The sequence below is a fragment of the Felis catus genome, chromosome B3 (genome assembly GCF_018350175.1).
Source record: "Felis catus isolate Fca126 chromosome B3, F.catus_Fca126_mat1.0, whole genome shotgun sequence".
Classification (NCBI taxonomy): Eukaryota; Metazoa; Chordata; class Mammalia; order Carnivora; family Felidae; genus Felis; species Felis catus.
The window spans coordinates 144,553,856-144,569,062 of NC_058373.1; the positions used below are offsets into that span (position 1 = coordinate 144,553,856).

At 59.0% G+C, this 15,207-nt stretch overlaps 1 protein-coding gene and 1 long non-coding RNA gene across 11 annotated transcripts in view; one reads left to right on the forward strand and one right to left on the reverse strand.

Moving 5' to 3' along the window:
- Positions 1-9,874, forward strand: part of TRAF3 (TNF receptor associated factor 3) — a 129,689-nt gene extending 119,815 nt beyond the window's left edge. For all 10 annotated transcript variants that reach the window (XM_045060565.1, XM_045060563.1, XM_023256082.2 and 7 more), the window contains 2 exons: positions 2,825-2,999; positions 3,900-9,874. In XM_045060565.1, coding sequence (XP_044916500.1) covers positions 2,825-2,999; positions 3,900-4,471 — 747 coding nt within the window. In that variant the 3' untranslated portion in view covers positions 4,472-9,874. The remainder of the gene's footprint in view (positions 1-2,824; positions 3,000-3,899) is intronic.
- LOC109501118 lies at positions 9,460-13,178 on the reverse strand. The gene is made up of 3 exons (XR_002743304.2): positions 12,092-13,178; positions 10,603-11,955; positions 9,460-9,590 (listed from the first exon to the last, which is right to left on the reverse strand). It is a non-coding gene; the product is annotated as an uncharacterized LOC109501118 (long non-coding RNA).
- Positions 13,179-15,207: the final 2,029 nt, after the last annotated feature.

Sequence of the window (15,207 nt, forward strand, 5' to 3'; positions counted from 1 at the left end):
GAGAGAGGGAGACACAGAATCGGAAACAGGCTCCAGGCTCCGAGCCATCAGCCCAGAGCCCGACGCGGGGCTTGAACTCATGGACTGCGAGATCGTGACCTGGCTGAAGTCGGACGCTTAACCGACTGCGCCACCCAGGCGCCCCAATATTTTACTTTTTAAAGAACCTGTTTTTCTTTAAAAAAATTTTTTTTAATGTTTATTTATTTGTTTTTGAGAGAGAGACAGAATGTGAATGGGTTAGGGGCAGAGGGAGGGAGACACAGAATGTGAAGCGGGCTCCAGGCTCCGAGCTGTCAGCACAAAGCCCGACACGGGGCTCAAACTCACGAGCTGTGAGATCATGACCGTAGCCGAAGTCAGACGCGCAACTGACTGAGCCACCCAGGAGCCCCAAAGAACCTGTTTTTCTTAACGAAAAAAGGCCACCTAGAGGTCAGCTGAATCCCTGGCCTGTTGTTGGCAGAGACTAGATGAGCCCAGGGGGCAGGAGCAAAGCCGTGTGGCACACTGCCCGCCTGGCCCCCAAGTGCCACCCGCACCATCCTGTTTGCACAGTGTTTGGTGCGTAGGTCCCAGTGACCCCCATGGTGCAAGTGACAGGAAGAGAGACAGTGGCTTAAGCCCTCAAGTGCACAGTGCCTGACACTGATGAATTGATGCTCTGACAGCAGCTCTCTCGGTTAGGATTTGTTTACAAGCCTGCAACCTGTGCCGTCTCTCGGTCCCAGACTCTTGTTCTCACTCACGTTCAGGATTTGTTCTTACAGAAACGTGGCAGCGGCTACGTAGACCACTCCTCGAGAGTGAAATCACATGGCTGCACTCTGGACTTTGGTTTAGACGAGCGACACCATGCCATTTATGCAGAGGAGGGGCCTGTTTAAAAACAGCACGTGTTCCCTTGCTGTGTGTGTGGAGCTCCTTTCAGGTGACTCGGTAGAGCCCCGCGTGTGCGCACGTACGTGTGCGTGTGGGCGTGCGTGCCTGTGTGTGCACGTGTTCTCTCCCGCCCCCGCCAGCCGACTCTGTGTCCCCGAGCTCTAGTCCGGGCCGGGCCCCTACGGCAGCCCTCGTTTTACACTGCAGTTTCGTTCCTGACCTCACCACGTGCACATCCTCCGCCTTGGGAAGGAGGCACCGCGGCGTCACCCCCTTTTTACCTCGGGGCCACGAGGCGGAGAGGTGATGTGTTGCTCATCCCCAGCCACTCCGCTGCGCATGTCCACCAGGTTACGCGATGGCATCCCTCAGGACCACCGCCGATTGCGTAGGTTTTCATGAGCTCCCCTCTTAAACTCTCTAGGACCCATGTTAGCCGAGCTTACGCTCTCCGTGGGTCGAGGGCGTGACAGCCACTGCAGATTCTCATCAGAAATACATTATGGGTCTGGCGGCCTGATGTCGGAGTCTTGTCCCCAGAAAACAGACTTTGCTCTAAATGTGCCTCCAGGGGCCCCCGGGTGGCTCAGTCAGTCAGGCGTTCAACTTCTGATTTTGGCTCGGGTCGTGATCTCGTGATTTGTTAGTTCAAGCCCAGCTTGGGGCTCCACACTGATGGCGTGAAGCCTGCTTGGGATTCTTTGTCTCCCCCTCTCTCTGCCCCTCTCCTGCTCTCTCTCAAAATAAATACACTTTAAAAAATAAATAAGTAAATAGGCTTCCAGACACACATATAGAAATAAGTGACATCAGTGTGGGAAGGGGTGTTTTTTATAGAAATTATCTTCGCTTTTTAAAAGTTGGTTAATACCGGGTTTTCTTGGAAAGAAGAGGAAGAATAATACCGTACCTTCTACCCCAAAAAAGTAACCAGACCTACCATGTTTGCTCCTTGGTGGTTATTAACAGCCAGCAAAGGTGCTGAAACTCAGTGTTTAAAAATAGGCTTCCGAAAGGAGAAGTGAACTCGGCAGGCCCGGGGCTCTCCCCTGTGCGGCCCGCGGCTCCACACAGGGGGCCAAACCCCCCAGCCTTCCCCAGCTTCATTTCAAAACAACGCAGATCCTTTTCGGAAGGGAAAACCCTTCATCCAGCAGGTGGGTGTGCCAGTCCTGGAAAACAGGCTGGGTTGCCGTAGCTGGCAGGTCTCATCCCACTGCTTACTGTTAAAATGTCTATGTGTTTCTGGGAAAAAAAAAAAAAAAAAAAAAGGCTTTCTGAATGATTTAAGGAAGCATAAAATGCAGCCTCTGTGTCAACAGCCACGTGTCTGTCAGTAGTGTTTCTGTGCCCAGGGGCCACAGTGAGCCCGGTGTGGGGGGTGGGGGGCAGCCCCCTCCTAGGGATTGGCCTCTCCGTTTCAGCCAGGGTCTGAAGACCTGCCCTCAGGGTTCTTCCTGCTGCCAGCCCCGTGCGGACGCCAGGTTTCCGGAGCAGGTGCCGGGGTGCTGGCAGCCCCCTCTCGGGACCCAGGCAGGGTTCTAGGGCGCTGTCTGTAGCCACGGAGACAGGGCGGCCCCTCCTGCCCTGCGCCAGGCAGCCTCCGAGGAGACTCACGTTGGCCCCTGCACGTAGCTTGGCCCTTTAGGAAACGGAGACCTTCCCACAGCCTCCAATGTCCTGAACTTGAGACCCTACGACAGAGTGGTGTGGGGCCCCTGTGCCTCGGTCCCCTCCTCTGGGACGGGGATCCACGGCACTTGTGTCCCCTGAGATGGGTGTGGGTGACAGGTGAGGTGCCCGTGTGAGAGCTGGCACGGGGCTCATGCTCGCAGCTCTGGGCTGGCCGCTCTTCCTAACCAGCCGGTGTCCGATGGCGGTGGCATAGCATCTTCAGAGAGTTCTAACTGCATTTTGCCTTCTGATGCCTTTGATTTGGAAGCGGGTAATAGACAGCCAGGCGGAGAAATTGAAAGAGCTTGACAAAGAGATCCGCCCGTTCCGGCAGAACTGGGAAGAAGCGGACAGCATGAAGAGCAGCGTGGAATCCCTCCAGAACCGAGTGACCGAGCTGGAGAGTGTGGACAAAAGCGCCGGGCAGGCGGCTCGGAACACAGGTGAGGGCAGCGGGGCAGGAGCAGGGGGGTGGGATGGGTCCAGGGGGCGGCACGCGTCCCAGTCCACCGCTGGGAGCCCGGCCAGGTCTGGGGGCTTGAGCTGGTGCAGGTGGCGCGTTAGGCACGCGCCACCTTTGAGCAGCGATTTCCAGTGAGATGCTACTCGTGCAGAGGTGCGATGCCCTCCAGCCAGAGAGGCCTTCGTGAAAGAAATGTGTCCTGCGTAGACACGCCCCCTCCGTGTGATGCCAGCGCGGTAGAGAGTGGGTGCGGGGTGGACACCTTGCTATGGTGGGGGGTTCCCAGCTGTGCTGTAAGGCCCAGGGGACAGAAGTGACCAGCGGGTGAGGCAGGAGACTTGGTGGCGCGCTCAGCCAGCGCGTTTCTGAGATCTAGAAGCTGCTTTGGGGACTGAGTGAATATTCTGAATGTTTGCGTGACCGGGGTTACTGGTGCAGAGGGACTGAGATTGTGGTGATGCCTGCCCCCGAGCCCCCTGGGTTAAGCGGAGGACCGGGAGTGACATGGGGAGAGGCCACTCAGGGTACAGGTGACTCCAAGCATCAGGCTGGAAGTCAGGGGGACTTGAGCAAGAGGGTGGCCTGTCCCTGCCCCCACGGGGCCCTGAGGGCGCCTTGCCGGAGGGAAGGCGCCGCAGCGATGTGCCCTGCGACGCACAAGGCCCCGTGACCCCCGGTGTTGCATCTCAGCAGGCTGTGGCCGTGGGTGTTGGGGGCCAGTAAGGCAGGGGCCTGAGGCCTGTGTTTCAGGACACGTGAAGGTGCCGGTCCTTGCCCCCAAAGCCATTTCATTTAGTGCCGGTGCTGGCGGGAACGGGGCTCCCGAGCCTTCCTGACACTCACAGGCCTCCTTCACCCCATCTGTCCTCACCCGCGGCAGGCTTGCTGGAGTCCCAGCTGAGCCGGCACGACCAGATGCTGAGCGTCCACGACATCCGCCTGGCCGACATGGATCTGCGCTTCCAGGTTCTGGAGACCGCCAGCTACAATGGCGTGCTGATCTGGAAGATCCGAGATTACAAGCGGCGGAAGCAGGAAGCCGTCATGGGGAAGACCCTGTCCCTTTACAGCCAGCCTTTCTACACGGGCTATTTTGGCTATAAGATGTGTGCCAGGGTCTACCTGAACGGGGATGGCATGGGCAAGGGGACGCATCTGTCGCTGTTTTTTGTCATCATGCGTGGAGAATACGATGCTCTGCTTCCTTGGCCGTTCAAGCAGAAAGTGACACTCATGCTGATGGATCAGGGGTCCTCTCGGCGTCACCTGGGAGACGCGTTCAAGCCGGACCCCAACAGCAGCAGCTTCAAGAAACCCACCGGGGAGATGAATATCGCCTCCGGCTGCCCGGTGTTTGTGGCCCAAACTGTGCTAGAAAACGGGACATATATTAAAGATGATACCATTTTTATTAAAGTCATAGTGGATACTTCGGATCTGCCTGACCCCTGACAAGTCACTGGGGAGGTGGGTTGAGCAGAAGGCAACTCCTCTGGGGGGTTTGAACCGGCTGTCTCCACCGAGGTCCTCGCGCTCAGAAAAGGACCTTGTGGAACGGAGGAAGCAGCAGAAGGTGGCCGCGGGCCGGCGGGAGGAGCCGCGTGTGAGGACACACCCGACATGTTTTCTAATAGACTAGCAGCTCCACTCTGAAGAATTATTTATCCTCCAACGTGATAGATACTGCTGTCAGAGAAGGTTTTCATTTCATTTTTAAAGATCTAGTTAATTAAGGTGGAAAACATATATGCTAAACAAAAGAACCATGATTTTTTTCTTCCTTAAACTTGAACGCCAAAAAAGGAAAACACACACACACGCACACACGCACACGCACACACACACACCTGGGGACAGCTGGACATGTCAGCATGTTAAGTCAAAGAAGAATTTATGAAATAATAATGCAATTCTTATATATTCTAAAATTCAAGAGTGCAATCTTGTTTCAAATATAGTATACTGTCTATTTTTAAGGCCTCATCTGGTCTCTGTTTTAATAATTTGTTTGTCAGAAGACCCTGAAGTACACCTAGGTCTTTTTTGGAAGTCTGAATTCAGAATCATTTTTTAATTTGAAGTTCTAAGATAATTGTTACTGCAGACATTTTGTTTTAAAACGTTGATAGACTGATATTTCTTGGCAGAAAATGTAAACTATCAAACGCTGGTTATCACTTGTGATAGGAAAGAGCATACTCAACCTGCTGTATTTCTCGTTAGAAATGTAACCTTCAATCTCTGTCGTAGTTAATGACACTACTTCAAAATTATTACGAAAGGGAAACTGCTCATGGATGCTGTGCATCATTTTCAGATTTATAATTGTTTTCACCCTAAAATAGGGCATTTGTTGAACTTTGGAGTTCTAAACAAAATCCTGTAGGCTTTTAAAATTCTGCCCCACGTATTCAGACACGCTCTCTGTTGCTGACAACTCTGGCCTTCGGCGTCCAGGGTCCGGGGGTGGGCAGGTGGCTCGTGCTGAAGGAGGCCACAGCAGGTGTGTTTTTCTTCATCCTGTCATATTGCTGCATTCTGTTAACGATCTCCAAAGGCGACATCTTTGCATAGAGGTGGTGGCATACTGTCTATGTGCCTTAGATGTGACATGCTGCTTCTCGACCCTGGCTTTGTGTTCACTGTAACTCTAGAAGGTGATAGTTTGACCCGGCGCTCCTCTCGACCACTAGACCCCTGCCTCTGCAAGGGCCCTCAGACGGCCCCGTGCCTGCTGAGGAAGCCAGGCTCAGCTTCCGCTTCTGGAGCCTCCACTGCTCAGTCATCACAGATTCCACGTCTCTGGGCCCCCAAAGCGAGCCGCCTGGTCCCAGCACGGGCGCGGTCCCACCCCCAGGGCAGGAGCGGGGCAGCCACCGTGCCTCTCCGTGTCCCCACCTGGGCCGTGGGCGCCCACCCGCCACGAAGCAGAACCCTCTGAGCATTCCAGAGACCGCCGCTCTCGGGGGGGCCCGCCCAGGCTGACGGACGGGGTCCTGGAACCACCGCTCCCTCGGGAAGGGTGGCCCGGGGACCGTCCCAGCCTGCGCCTGCCCAGACGGCATCTTCTCAGCTCACTCACTGTTTACCTTCTTTCAATGGTCCAACTGTGACTAGAAGCCGGAGCCCTGCCTCCCTGCGCCCCCCGCTGTGCGCCGCGCTTCTGGGTGCTCTTACCACTGATGGGTGCTACACGTGACGGGTGCTCCTTGGGCTAAACCAGTGTGTGTGAACCACCGCATCTGGGCCGCGCACCTCAGACTGCCTGCCTCTGGGCTCCCCCGTGCTCACGCGGGGACGGTCGGGCTGGTGCCCGGTGGCCCGCCGTGTCTCTGGTGCTGCCATCTGCCCTGGGCGTGCCTCCGCCCCAGTGCCTGCTGGAAGTGCCCTCCTAGCGCACGCCGTCCCCTTCCGTAAGTGACCTCATCGGTTCCAAGCACCTGCCACGCCCGTTAGCAGTTAAATGCTCGTCGTATTCATCTCCTTTACTTTCTCCACCCTGCCCCCACCCCCGTTGCTCTGAGGGCCAGTCCGCGTCCTCCGTCCTGTCCAGAAGGAGTCGTGAGTCCCCGTGCAGAGAGGAAGGACTACCCGTGGGTGCTGCGGGACCGCTGTCCCTCAAAGGTGTTCCCGACCTCCAGACCTTGCCCTGGTTCTACCCTGGAGACCCAGGGGAGACAGGACGCCTGGCAGCCCCTCCTGCCTGGCCTCAGGTGGCTTTCCTGAGGCCAGGGGTTACCAGCGGGGACATGCCTGTGGCATGCCTGCGTCCTCCCCCATCACTGAGAGTGTGGACAATATTAGCAAATTTGAGATAAAAGCAACCTCTTGGTCTGGTAAAACAACAACAACAACAACAGTTCTTTGCCTCTCCTGGTTGAAATTCTTCTGGGGGTGGGCTATCTGGAATCACTTCTGGAAGCATCTGTCCCTTGGTGGGGCGCGCTTTCCCAGTCGCCCCTCCCACACACGCTCCTAGTGGGAGATGACGGGCCCTTTGGGCCTCCTCCCGAGGAGCCCATAGGACGTGGCATCAGGAGCTGGCGCCATCCCCTGGGGTGAGGATGTGCAGAAGCCTCATCTTGTGGCTTGAAAATAATTGGCGACAGCGGGGGGGTGGGTCGTGTGCCTTTTGGCCACCGTTTGGTGCACATCTTCCCTCTCGCGCACTTGTCCGGAAAGCGGCCTCCCGAAGGACCTGAGTGCGAGGACCTGCCCGGATGGACGCACCTGGCATGGCTTCCATCCTGACTCTTCGGTGCCCCGGTTTGGTGCTCGCCGCCCGGCGCCGGCCTCCGGCTGTGGTCCCCGAGCGGCCAACCCTCCCGGCTTCCCAGGGTCCCGGCAACAAGAGAACGGTGTCCTACGTGGCGTGTATTGGGTGCACTTTTCCTGTTTCCTAAAAGTGACAGATCCCCCCATGGGATAAAACTGTTCCAGTGCTTTAGAAAAACCACCACCGGGTCTTGTGTGTGAATCAAGCCAGTCGGCTTCCCTGTCAGCCTCGTGCCGGAAATGAAGACAACTCACTGTCTCTGCTTGCCGCGTGTGGTTCTCTGGACGTGTGCCGCTCGCTCCTGCGCGGACCATGGAGGCTGCTGGGGGGCTGGCGGCCTGGGGCTGGGCTTGTCGGTGATGGGTGGGCACCTGCTGGGGAGCACACGGCGTGGTGGGCGTGAGTGAGGGGCCTGTCCCGAGAGGCTGGGAGTCTTTGGCCGAGTGGCATTTGGCTCTTGGGGATTAGACCGGCCCCAGGGAGGCTGGAGTCCCCTCACCCGGGCCTCTTCTAGAAGTTCAGTTTTTCAGTGTCCTAGGTTCATAGGTAACACAGAGGAGACAGGAATGCTCGCAAGTTGTTCTTCTGAGACCTGTCCTACAAGAGGGTGGCGCTGACCCCCTGAGGGTGGGTCGCTGTGCAGGTGGACAGGGAAGGTCTTGTGGGGGCCACTGTTGTGGCCCCAATTCACAGCCTCCTCCCGGAGCAGCCTTTGCGAGGCAGCAGGTAGAGCAACGGAGCTCTCGGCCCAGATGCGCCTTTCTTTTCCTGCCCGATCCAGTTTTTCCTCGCCTTGTGACCCCAGAGGGCCGTGGAGTACAGGAAGCCTGTCCTCCGTGGCGGCCACCCCCACCAGGCCCTTCAGATGCTGCCCAGATTCCAGGGGGCTCTCTGGCAGGGCCGATGCCCCCGAGGCTTCCCCTGTACCACTGCGGCCCACCTTGGTGAGGCGGGGTCCTTGGCCACCCACGCTGGGGCCACGTGTCCCAGGTGAGGCCTGCAGCCGTCATCAGCAGGCAGCGTCGTGGCCACCGGTGGCAGGCCTGGCATCCTGCAGCCAGCGGGGGACAGGGTGTCTGGACAGACCCTTAAACACGGCAGGTTCCCGTGGTGGGTCATTTCTTTGTCTGCCCAAGGGAGGTGGGCAGAGTGGCAGAACCCACCCGCCCCCAACTCACATCCTGGGGGGTGCACACCACCTCCCTACTCTGTGCGTGAAGGAGGGGGGAGGACACTGTCCTTCTGTGCCCATCACGGACGTGTCTGGCTCCCGGCCTCTCCGCCAGTGTTCACGGGGCCGGTCAGGAGCCGCACTCCTCCTGGGACCTCGTGCCCAAACCTCAGCCCTCCAAAGGGAGTCCCTCTTCTCTGGGTCAGCAGAGCTGTTCAATACCGTTTTCTTCCTTCTGGTCCAGACCTTTCTCAGAGTGCGGAGGAGAGCCGGGGGGAGCCCCTTCCTTTTGTGAGCGTGTGGGAGGTGAATGAGGGGTCTGTCACCCAAATCTGCCTGTCAGCCCGAGACCATGGTTCTGTCTTCCATTTGCAAATCCCGACAGCTTTATTTTCTCCAAAACAGAATTGTGTCCACTGGGGCCGAAGTCGGGTGAGGGCCGTGTGTGGCTCCGGTGTCGGCAGGTGACCTGGTCATCGGTACTGTCTGCCCGGGCGGGGCAGGCCGTCACCGGGGAGCCGGGGCCAGCGGGGGGTGGGGGTCCCCAGGGGTGCTGCCTCCTGGCCTCCGGTGGCCCACGTGCGCGGAGGTGGCCGGTCTGGTGTGGGGAGGCCCTGGTGGCGCCGAGCAGTGCTTGCCTTTCATTTCCGCTGCTGCATCTTGAGTCTCGCGAACTGTCGCATTGGAAGAGGGTCAAGTCCAGGATGGCTGTGCCACTCCTGCCGTTAGTGGTGATCGGTTTTTATAACTCAGTCCCCCATTAGACAAGTAAGATAACCTTCAACAGCAAACTGACTTAATTGGTAAACACAAACGCCGGCATTATTTCCAAGGATTTCTACAAGAATTACCTATAGAATAGTATCTGTGATCACAGAAGTGTGTGAACCCGTGTAGACAATTGTGTGACGTTGTTAGAGCCGCAATCTCCCTGACGGCGCACCTCTTCGTTCAGTTCTGTTACCCAAAAACAAAGACCAAAGAAGGCCAATCTCTCATTTGACTCTGTATTTTAACCCGCCTGTTTTAAAAATTGCCGTCTGTAGTAACCGCTCGCTGTGAGGCCCCATCTTGACACTCCAAGTGATTGTGACCAGTGATTCACGTCCTGTTTTTCTGCTCTTCTAAGAAAAAAAAACAACAAAAAGACAGTATAAGTTATTGCTCAGCAATAATCATGTTGTTCATGTGAATTAACAACATGTCTGGTTTTCTGATAGCATTATTATGTTTTATATTTTTGTTTACTGTATATTGTGTGTGGTTTTATTTGGTATTTATTTGTGTTTTGAGGTCTTGCGATGTTTTTGTGTTTCTGATGCTAATAACTAAAGTTTGTAAGAGTGTAGAATGCAAAACTTGGAAATGCTCAACTGTCTGATTAGAGGAAAATAAATCTGACTAAGGAGTCCTGGTTTCTCTTTCCGCCGTCTCCACAGGCAGCGCCCTGGGCTTGGGGTGTGGGCCCCCCCCCCCTGCCTCCGTGGGGCCTCCCAGGCTCTTCTCTCAGAAGTGGCCTTGGCAGTGACCCGTGTGCTCAACCAAGCCCCACACTCAGAAGGGCCCACACTTGGCTCAGTCCTCTGCCGTCACCATCTTCAAGTTCTTAACGTGTGCAGAAGGGGTCTCGTATGCTTGGTTTGCACCAGACCCTGCAGACTGTGGAGCCATTCCTGCCCGTGGCTTCCTGGCCTCCCCTGCGAGGCAGTGGCTCTGACCTCGGCGAGTCCCGGAGGCTGGGGCGCCCGGCAGCCTCTCTCTCAAGTCTGTGGCCTGGTCCAGAGCAGGGGAGGTGGCTCTCACTCTCCTGCCAGGCCGGTGCCCCGGCATCTGGAATGGTGGAGGGGCCCCAGACCTGGTGTCCCCTGGCCCCGGGTCCACCACTTCATCGGCTGTGGGACTTTGTGCTCTTGGAGCCTCAGTTTCCTCATCTGTCACGGAAGGACAGCATCTCTCCTTTCTAGAACGTGGTTATTAAAAAGCTGTACCAGGGGCACCTGGGTGGTTCAGCTGGTTAAGCATCTGATTCTTGATCTCAGTGCAAGTCTTGATCTCAGGGTCGTGAGTTCAAGCCCTGCGCTGGGCTCCACGCTTAGAGGAAAAAAAACCAAAAAACAAAACGGTACCAGCGCTGACCTTCGCAGGTGCTTGTAGGGGCTCCAGGCGACAAGTTCTAGCAGCTGCTCACAGGAGTGTTGGGGTTGGAGGGCCAGAAGGACCTCCTCCCAGCTCAGCATTTCTCTAGGCGGTCCTATGGATCAGGCCCAGGGGCAGTAAGCCCGTGTGGGCACCCCCAAATTATCCGTGTGGAAGCTGCTTGCCGGCACCAGTGCAAAGGCCCTGGGAACCGCCCAGCCCCTCCCCCACTGCCCTGCTCCCCCACATGTCACCACTGCGCCCCACTGGGCCACTAGCACTATGGGCAGCAGGAAGGTGGCCCCATCCAGGGTCCCACACAGGCTCTCTGGCCACACTGTTCCTGCTGTCCCTCAACTGGGGGGGGGGAGTCCTCCCCACCCCATGCCCTCAGAGCCAGGGTGACACACACAGTGGGGAGTCCAGGGCCCTCCCCCCCCCGGCCCTTCCTAATGTAGGTTCCCGCACCGCCTCCCTCCGCCTGGAGGGTCCCAGTTCACCCCACCCTGTGGTGAAGGGCTTGCGCCCCATCCGTGTCTCTGGTGCTCAGCCTTGGGCTCCCACCGGGGTCGCAACCACAGCAGGGACGCTGAGCGGCACCGTGGGAGCCCCGAGGACAGCCCTGACCCACCTCCCGGCCCGGGGACACGGTGTGGACAGCTCTGTGGGCTGGGATGCCCGAGGCATAAAGCAGCAGCTGCAAGGCCACATGTGCTTGGGGTTTTCCAGCTCCTTCGGAGGGGGCGGCTCAGCTGGGATTTCAGAACTGGATCCTTGGCTTTCAGCCTTTTGGAAACTTTTGGAGTCCTACAGGAAGGGAAATGGGCAATAAACCCCAGGAGAAGAGCACCCCCTGCTGGTTGCACCTGGGCCGGAGGTGCCAGTGGGGACACTGGGCAGAGGCGGCCGCAGATCTGGGCCGCTGTCCAGCAGCAGGGGGCGGGTGTGATGAGAAATGGGGTGCTCGGAGCAGCTCCCCCACCTGAACCCAGACCTCAGCCAGGACTGACAGTGTAGGAGCACGTCAGACCGTCCCACGGCCTTGGCTCTGGTCCTCGAGTCAGCACTGGGGACAGCCCCGCGCGCCCAGCGACCTGGGAGGCTTGGTCCAGGAGAGGAGGGACCGGGCGGTTCCTGGTGACCCGGGGGCTGCCTCCCTCGGCTCAGGGGGCCGGGGTGGGGCCGCTCTATTCTGCACCCCTCCAACCAAGACCTCTGCAGGGCCAGCTAGGAACTCGTGCCAAGCCAGGGTGCAGGAACGTGTGCAGGCCTCCCCGCGCTGCCGGCTCTGCCACTGTTGGTATCGACCTGCTCGCGGAGGCAGCGACATCCCACAGGAGCCGAGGACCAAACCTGCAAAGATGCCGGAGTCCACCGTTTGCCTGCGTTCTCTGAGGATCTGTCTTTAGTGAGAAGATCGAGGTCTGGAGAGGGGCCCGTCCCCGGAGCCCTCCCTGCACTTTGCTGGTCTTCCGTGACTGAGGTTCACCTTGGTGCTTGGACCTGCCCACTGATCCGAGGGACGGTACCGGAACCGGACGGGCGAAGGCCTGGAGATGTGCTTGCTTGTCATGAAGGGCGAGTGTTTCCAGTTTCCTGAAAACGGACAGCTGCAGAAGCTAAATCCTGAACCAAAGAGATCCATGAAAAACACCACCGCCACTGGGAGAATGGAAGTCCGCGGAGGAGGTCCAAGGGCACCGTGGAGGGCCGGCTGGGACCTGTAAGTGCCGCGGGGCTGCCCGGAGGCATCCGGCCTGTTCCTCGGGGGCTGGATGAGGAGTTAGAGGCGCAGGGGCAGCTTTGAATGTCCCCAAGCCTACGAGCCCCTGCCTTGCTACCCAGTGGACCCCTGGACCTCAAGGCTGGCCTTGGAGGAAAGCAGAGCTCAGAGGCCCCCCAGGGCACTGAGGGGGCTGGGCTGGCAGCTGGGTCTGAGGACCAGAGGCCAGCACCCTGGCGGGGAGAGCATGCGAGGGAGTCTGTGAAAGCACTCTTGTGGTGGGGGGGACATGTGGTCTGAGCCAGTGGTGGCCACCAGCCTGGCAGGAGGCACACCCTGTGGTGACCTTAGCCTGTTGGGCCCTCGCAGGCAGCTGGGGGGGTGGAGGGTCACACACCTTCTCACGGAGGCCTGCCCACTCATTGTCCCCGACGCTCTGGCTGCTCAGAGCCCTGCTCAGATCGCTGCGGCGTGTCCTTCATGCACCCCTGCCTCCCCACCGGCCAGTGGCAGATCCGGGAAGGCCGCGCCCCAGCCCCTGCTACAGGCCTGGCACCGAGTGTGTGCGCAAACGGAAGGCCGAGAGAAATCTGGAGTTCGGCAGGGTCGAGGGTGAGGGGTCCTCCAGGGCCAGAGTCTGGCAGGGGTCTGTGCAGGACTGCAGGGCCCGGGGGTGACCAGCCGGCCCTGGGAGGAGCGTGGGCCATCCCTTCCTCCCAGGAGCAGCTCCTGTGCTCCCACGGTACTGCGTGGGCCCCGGGGGCACTTCGCAGAGGATGCTGCAGTGGGGAGGAGACGGCCTGTCCGCAGAGGTGACTTCATGCGGAGACCGGAGGGACAGGAGGAGCCCTGCCAAGAGGGGCTGCTGTTCATCCTCCCCCGCCCCCCCGCCCCCCCCCCCCCCCCCGCCGCTCCTCTCCCTGCGCAGGAAGAGAACCAAGCATGCTCGAGCCTCAGTCCCTCCAGAGGGACACTAAGGCCCAGAGATGTGCAGGAGCCTACCTGAGGTCACACAGCAAATCAGGGACAAAGGTGAGGGGGAAGGAGCTGGGGACTGTCCTTGGGCTGATCCACCCCACAGAGCTGTAGAGAAGGTAGGGGGGCAGGACAGTGGAAAGGGGTGATCCCCAAGGTTCTGCAAGTCTGGGTGGGGACCACAGGGGATCTGTCCCCCCACCCTGGGGCGGGGGAGCAGGGCTGTCACTCACAATGCCCTCACACTAGGTGGGGGCTGAGATGGCCAGTCGGAGCACGGCAACCCTGCCCCGTGCGATTGGGGCACAGTTGGAAACAGGAACCAATCAGAGACCTCACTGAGCCATGCCCAGCGGCATAGTCAGAGAGGTGTGGGGTCCAGCTGTCCTGGGGGCCACCTTTCCTGCCACGGGAGGGTTGTGCATAGAGGGAAACCAACAGCCAGGGCAGCCAAGCCGAAACAGAGTGAGACTGAGACCCGCAGACAGACACAGAGACTGAGAGCTTGGAGAGCCCCTGGATCCAACCTTGCCTGAAGCAGCCGCTTCACGGCATTTCCTGATTACTGGCAGAAACTCACTTTCGGACTTTGTCCTTCTGCTACTTCCCACAGAGCTCCTGACCGAAGTGTGTGCCCACATGTGTACCGGGGTACCCAGGGCACCTGTGCGTGCAGCTTGGGGCCTTCTGTGAACACAGGGCACCTGTGCCAGGGTTCAGCCGCTCCTCGTATCGTGTCTGCACTCCTGAGGTGGCAGGGACTCCTGGCAACGCTGGGCCAGGCAGGGCTGGTGCCTGTCTCCTGCCTCAGCATGGGATCCTATCCAGGTCACCCTCTTCAGGGTCTCACGGCCCACCTGCCCCAACTCGTCCTGTTCTGCCACCTTCAGTCCCACCTCCACACTGTGGCTACAGCTGTGACCTCATCCTGCTTGTCTCTGCTTTAATGCCACCTCTTCCAGGAAGTTTCTCTGATTGCCAGGGAGTCTTGCCGCCCTCTTCAGACAGAACAATGTCTCTGGACGTGGCCTGCCCAAGGAGGTCAGAAAGTTTCGGGTCCCCAAGGCCCAACCACCCCACCCTCTAGAGCCTCTCTTGGGCCTTGCCCTCAAAGCAGTTCACTTTCTCAGTTGGGAGAAAGGAGCCCCCAGCTTGGGAGGAGCGCGCCTCCAAGCTCTCTGCCTTGAGAGCCACAGGTAGGGTGGTGGGAGGAGGTGAGGCGGGCAGAGCCAGACACTCTGCTGGAGCCTCAAGAAGGCCTAGCCAACAGAACTGCCTCCCGGCAGAAGCAAGACAAGGGGCAGAACGGATACGACCCCAAACACCCCTTTGTTCCTGGCGAAGGCTCCCCCCCCCCCCCGGGACGGAGCGTCCTATCAGCCCAACAGGCAGACAAGGCGAAAGTCCGGGGGCCGGGGAGACCCCCTCCTCATCCCAGGCTGGGCTGGGGGCCGGCGCCTCCGGGCAGGGCCGGCACCGCCCAGAGCGGACTCGGGGCTCCCTCTGGTTGTTCCCGGTCCTCCACCTCTATGGCCACGCCCACCGCCTGCCCTCATCAGCTCACCCTGGACCCAGGGGCCACCCGCCACTCCTCCCCTCGCCGTCAGCCGTAACCGGCAAGGTGCCATCTGCCCCACCCGTAACCCCCCCCCACATCCCTCGTCCAGTTTACTGCCCACAGTCTGTCCACCCACCACCCCCCCCCGCCCTCTACCATCCCATCCCCCACAAACCCACCCCCTTCACCCCCAGCCACCCTAGCCCTCTCCCTCCGCCACCCTGCACGAGCAGCACACCCGTCCGTCCATCCGTCTGTGTCCGGCTGTGCCCCGGCTCTCATCCACCCGGCAGCCATCCGTCTGCTAACCTGCTACTCACAGTCCATCTAAATCCTGCCCCCCATCCCC